Below are 6,433 nucleotides of genomic sequence, written 5' to 3'. Positions count from 1 at the left end.
AATTTTAAAAACACAATAAAACATCAAATGTTAAAAACTTCCCTAAACAGGGCTGCCTTCAGATGTCTTCTAAAAGTCAGATAGTTGCTTATTTTCCTGACATCTGATGGGAGGGCGTTCCACAGGGCGTTCCACTACCGAGAAGGCCCTCTGCCTAGTTCCCTGTAAACTCACTTCTCGCTGGGAGGGAACAGCCAGAAGGCCCTCGGAGCTGGACCTCATCTGAGCGATGGGGTGGAGACGCTCTTTCAGGTATACCGGACCGAGGCCATTTAGGGCTTTAAAGGTCAGCACCAACACTTTGAATTGCGCTCAGAAACATACTGGGAGCCAATGTAGGTCTTTCAGGACCGGTGTTATATGGCCTCAGCGGCCGCTCCCACTCACCAATCTAACTGACACATTCTGGATTAATTGTAGTTCTGGATTAGATGTTCCTAGAGTACAACTTCCACAATCCCTGACCATTGTCCCCAGCTTGATGGGAGTCCAAGAACACCTGCATTAAGCTGCCTTTGAAAGCTGATATGGTAGTCAAGTGCGACCAACGCCGTCTGCCTTGGGAGCAAGCTGCACTGAAGCAGGACAGGGAGGACTTTCTCTCTGACGAAATATGCACCAAGCTCCACAAGACTCAGCCTCGCAGTAGGAAGTCCACATGGGCAGGCTTGTACTGCACAAGCACATAATGAAGCAGCGCCCTGGAAGAGACCTTGCTCTGCTTCCCACAGGGCCTCGGACCTTTTGTGCAGAAGTAAAGACTACAGTGGTACCTCGGCAGGGCCGGCCCTAAGGCAAGGCTGGGTGGTCCCGGCAGCCAGGGCGCCGGGGCGCCAGGGGGGGGGCTGCAGTGCTGCAGCGCCGGTGAAAGCCGCTTCGATCACCAGACAGCCGCGCGGTTGGAAACGGGGGGGGGGCACCGGAGGGATAGTTTGCACCACGGTGCCAGGGCGCCAGCTACGCTTAAGATGGCCCTGTACCTTGGTTTACAAACACAATTGGTACCGGAAGTCTGTACTTAACCTGAAGCGTACTTAACCTGAAGCGAACTTTCCCATTGAAAGAAATGGAAAGTGCATTTATCCGTTCCAGACGGGTCCGCGGAGTACTCAACCTGAAGCGTACTTAACCCAAAGTATGAGTGTAATTGGTTCTGGAAGTCCGTACTTAACCTGAAGCGTACTTAACCTGAAGCGAACTTTCCCATTGAAAGAAATGGAAAGTGGATTAATCCGTTCCAGACAGGTCCGTGGAGTTCTTAAACTGAAAATACTCAAACCGAGGCGTACTTAAACTGAGGTATGACTGTATTCTAGTAAGCATGCATGACCCGGGATACAGAGGCTGCTTGCATTTGGCCCCTGGCCCTGGAGATTCTGTCTTTTGCTTCCCCGTGTTATGCGTCTCACTTCAGAGCAGGGCTCCTCTTGGGCTTGTTCCTGGTGCTTCCTTCTCTTTCTAGGAGTGCAGAAGCTTTATGCGTTTCCTTGCTTTTCTGCATGCACACTAATTAATGGCACTGCTGCATGCGCATTCTAGAAATGGACACTTGGATATGTGGGTTTCACAAAGGGAAGAGAGCTGAAGGAGCCATTCATTGCCTTTTCCAGTTTTTGGGACTGGCGGGTTAAAAACACCACATATTTGGTAGCAGGTGCATCTGCTAAGGTGCATGAAACAATTTTGTTATTGTTGTTGTTGTTGTTGTTATTTATTGGACTTGTCAGTAGCTTGTTGCTTAAGAAGGTCTCCCAGCGACTTACATTTAAAAATATAAATATAACTGCATTATACTATAAAGGAAAAAGTCATACAAAACATTAATTAACATTGTTATAATTCAAAGCACCCATAACACTGGTAGCATCTCACAAAACCACAGGTCATTTTATTCATGGGTCCTGCCATAAGCTGTCTTATTTCTGCTCATGTTACAGCAAAGAGCAGGGAGAGGGGGCAGAAAAATGGCATTGTTTTTTCTGTCTTTCCACCCCTGTTGCAGATTAACATGTCACAATTTTAAAGAAAACAAAGCATATATTTAAAACATTTTCTTTGCACTGTTTAGAGAGACCCAGTGGAGTGTTGGTGCTTCCAGCTGAAAGGCTTTATTTTTGCCGAAGATTTTGACAAAATATGAATCGTATAGCTTGATGTACAAAATGCTAAAATTTCACCAGGGTGTAAAAACCAGCCAAATATATGGGGGAAGGCCATATATATGTGTGACATCTGCTACAAACAGTTTGAAACGTCATCCAAACTATCTAGGTGTTATCTTATAGACACTGGCCTGAAGCCATAGGAATGTCATGCTAGTTGCAAAACTTACAGGCAGTTTGTCCATCTGGAGAGACATTGGCTCACCCATAAGGCCCCTTTCAAGTGTAACATTTGTCACAAAAACTTCAAAAAATTTAATCGCACTCCAAAGACATCAACAGCTTCACAGTGAGAACATCTAGGGTGAGGCTGAGCAAGCTGAAAGATCAAAGAGTGCCAAGCAAAAGAGACAAAAGAGACTTGGGTCATAGGATGTTCTCTTTGCCCAAAACATTTTACAGCGAAAGAGAGGGGTGGGCAGCATCTGCGCACCAGATCTGATTATCTGCATGATGCCAGAAGGGGGACGAGCATGCATATGTGTGAGACTTGCAGCGAGATATTTCGTGCGCCATCTAAGCTGAATAGACATCCACACTATTGCACATCCACACTGCCCAAAAGCCATTTAAGTATGTGTTAAATCCTTTTGCCAGTTGACACACCAGAAAATATCAAGAGATGAAACCCAAAGAAGCGAATACTTCTGATTGTTCTCTTTGTCGTCAGGGTTTTAAACCCCAGAACAAACTTCTGGAGCACAAACAGTTTCATGCTCCGAACATTACTCTGGATACTGCACTAGAGAGAGAGTCTTCGGGGCCAAATGCTACAGACAGCATTGGAAAGTGCACAGAAATGTATTGAAACTGTTACCGCATATGGCATCCATTAGGGAGATCAGCACTGCATTTATGCTGTAGCAGTGCTCTGAGTGAGAACAATGTTTGGAAATGGTACAAGTGTGCAGTTTGCACAAATGTGAAGGAAGTGTAAGAACTCACAAGTATCAACAGCTGGTGAGTGGCTTTACCACTGCGAAGCCCACATTAAAAAAACAGCCTTTGAGGAAACTCAAACATGGTGGAGAAAATGTCTCTGAGTTTCTGAAATATACTCGGAGTCGAGAGTGAATTTCATGCTCTTTATTCAGCTCATAGTCATCAAGGAGGAGAAGAGAAGACGAATGGCTCTTTTCCCAAAACCATCTGCTTATATACATTATTTACACAATGGGCCTTGCGTGATTGGCTACTTCAGGGCTACACCTGTGGGCCAATTATATTGTGGATTGACTTCTGCCTGCAGCCTGATTGGCTGCTCCTACAAGCCAATCAGGTAGCAGATTCACTTCTGCCAGCCGCCTGATTGGCTGCTCCCGCAGGCCAATCAGGTTGCGGATTCACTTCCACCTGGAGTTGGATTGGGTAGCTCCCGCTGATTCTGAATCCTATTGTTCTAGGATTCAGCTCAGTACATAACAGTTTCCCTTTTCATTCATTCAAAAAAAAAGGGAGAAATATGGCACTTTAGAAGCCACAATTTGGCTCCATCAAGCAAGCAGAGTTCTGGACCCAGGAAGCTTGGACATTTGCAAGAACAATCCAAAGGAAAAGATATTCGCTCTGGCATTATCCTAGCAAGAGCCTCAAGAAACCCATTATTTAGAAATTAATCAGAAAGGTATGCTGTGAAAGTCCGCCATGGAGGATTCTGTGCATTATAAAGATGACTCACTTTATGGTTGATGAAATGATAGTTTCTTTGATAACCAGAAGCACTTCAATGCACTCTTTTAGCATTCGGGAAAAATATACATAATAGACATAAAGTATGCCAATGCGACAGATGTGGAAAAACCTTTCCCCCTTCTTCCAAGCTTCAAAGACATTATCTCACACAGGATGGAAGCCCTTTGGCTGTACTCGTTACAGAAAGGCAGAAAGACAGTCGGCCCATTTTAAAAGACATCAGCTCACCCATACTGAAAAGAGCATCTGTAGAAGCTGTGCAAATTTGAAAATTTGAATTTCCTTGCCTGGGAGATTGAATTTGAATCTTCAGCTTATTTTCAGACATCCTCCATGGTCCTCTAACTTTTGAGAGTCATAGTCAAACCATGTAACTGAAATCAACTTGGAGATAGAACTTTGTGAATGGACTCTAGTCTGATAGCAAAGATAACTTAATTCTATTTGCGGTATAAAGGGTTGGAAAGGAAGCAAAGTGCTAGTGATGATTTCTCCACCAGTGAAGGATGAAGCAGAAAAGTTAAAGAGGCTTTATAATACCTTTTAAGACATTTAAAGCACCTTTTAAACTTGAAATACGCCATTTAAAGTATGCCAAGCAGAATCATTTTGAATGTTGCTTCTGACAAAATATTCAGAAGAGTCTCTCACTTGAGAAGGCATCACTTTATCCAGAAGAAGAAGAAGAAGAAGAAGAAGAAGAAGAAGAAGAAGAAGAAGAAGAAGAAGAAGAAGAAGAAGAAGAAGAAGAAGAGATTCAGGTATGTCAGAGAGTCAAACGATTCTTGGAAATGTAATTGTTTGTACAAAATTAGTTGCTTATACAATTGTACAGTACATTCTTCAATGATGGGTGTAGCTGTGGCATAAACCAGGAGAGGAGACTGAATTGGCTTGATGGTTAGAGAAAAGTCAAGCTGTTCCATGGCTAGTGACTGGTACATAGGTAGGGACAAACAGATCGCTGGGCTAATTAGCAGCAGTGCTCATTTTGCATCAGGATCCTAAAGAGAACAATTGGATTCCAATGATGTTACTGCTAGCTTGCACAGTTTAGGTTTTCTCTGCATTCAAAATGAAGAAGGGCCTGCAAATCCTCAAACTCTGGTGAAATATCATATTCCAAAGGCTAAACTTGCTACCAGGAGAACACCTGTCATTAGCTCCCATTGATGAAACATCAGCCTATCATTCTGGATTATTAGTGAACCATCAATTTACAAATCATGGTCTTCCAGCATTTGTAGTTATGTTTCCTGCCTATCAATCAATTTATTATTCCTTCGGATTTACAGATTAGTGACAACCTTCCTACTGTTAACATCAAGAGATCATTTCTCGGTAGTGGCACCCACCCTGTGGAATGCCCTCCCACTAGAGGTCAAAGTGAACAATTACCAGACCTTTAGAAGGCATCTCAAGGCAGCCCTGTTAAGGGAAGCTTTTAATGTTTGATGGATTTCTGTATTTTAGAATTTCTGTTTTTTTGGAAGCCGCCCAGAGTGGCTGGGGGAACCCGGCCAGATGGGCGGGGTATAAATAATAAATTATTATTATTATTATTATTCCATCTTGAGTATAACAAAACTCTCAAAAGCATACCCCCAATTTACTTCTATGAGCCAGAGGTGAGTATGTTTTTATGGGTGTCAGAAAAATGCCTAGGTAATCCTGTTGAAAGTGTATTTACATGCATCACATATCTGCCTAATCTCAGATTATTAGTGAAGGTTTATATTTAAAAACAAACAAACTCAAAAATCACATTTTCTTCACTAGAGTTAAATATTTTACTGCTGAATGAAGCTTCAATATTTCCTTTCATAATGAACGTTCCTTTTATTGAGCTGTTTTTTGAACTTTGTGTGTATTTAGTTTCACTTTGAAAACTAAATCCAAGCCTTCGCTGATACCAGCCCAACCATGTTGAAAGATTGTGGTGCAGATACACTAGCGCATCTATCCTGACCTACATGTTACCACTGGATACGAGTCTTCCCCAAGCTCTTCCAATATGCTTTCAAGCTTAGCCAAACCACCCTAGTCCTTCAAAATCTCACCTCAAGTCTTCTCTGTTTATGCAGCTGCCATCTTTAACTGTTCCATGTCAGTCTGTTGACTTGCAACATGCTGGCAGACTAACCTGAGTTGGACATTTTAAATCCAAAATACAGCCCTCAGCCTATTAATCAGGCTTCCTCAAACTCGGCCCTCCAGGTGTTTTAAGACTACAATTCCCATCATCCCTGACCACTGGTCCTGCTAGCTGGGGATCATGGGAGTTGTTGGCCAAAAACATCTGGAGGGCCAAGTTTGAGGAAGCCTATTAATGGATGGCTCCCTCTAGGGATGGGGAACCTGGAGCCCTCAAGATGTTGCTTGGACTATGACCCTATCATCCCTGGGGGGTTGGTGGCTGATGGGAATTGGGAGACCGACAATGTCTGCGGAGCCACACATTTCCCCACCCATGAGGTAAAGAAAGGAGCAGGTGAAGTGCATGTAGAACTTTGCATTTTTATTCCCACAACATGGTAGCAGTCTTGCTCCTCTTGGCATCGTATTGGAGAATTCTCACA

General features: G+C 43.4%; 1 protein-coding gene across 1 annotated transcript; it reads left to right on the top strand.

Moving 5' to 3' along the window:
* The first annotated feature begins 527 nt into the window (after window positions 1-527).
* On the top strand, window positions 528-4,238 carry ZNF770 (zinc finger protein 770). The gene is given in 6 exon segments (XM_060283010.1): window positions 528-645; window positions 2,181-2,410; window positions 2,412-2,451; window positions 2,783-2,953; window positions 3,903-3,995; window positions 3,998-4,238. Coding segments are annotated over 6 exon segments (786 nt in total). The 3' UTR covers window positions 4,132-4,238.
* The last annotated feature ends 2,195 nt before the right edge of the window (window positions 4,239-6,433 follow it).

The sequence above is a fragment of the Zootoca vivipara genome, chromosome 1, assembly GCF_963506605.1.
Source record: "Zootoca vivipara chromosome 1, rZooViv1.1, whole genome shotgun sequence".
Lineage (NCBI taxonomy): Eukaryota > Metazoa > Chordata > Lepidosauria > Squamata > Lacertidae > Zootoca > Zootoca vivipara.
Note: the sequence above shows the minus strand (reverse complement) of the source record. Positions and strands in the feature narration are given on the sequence as shown.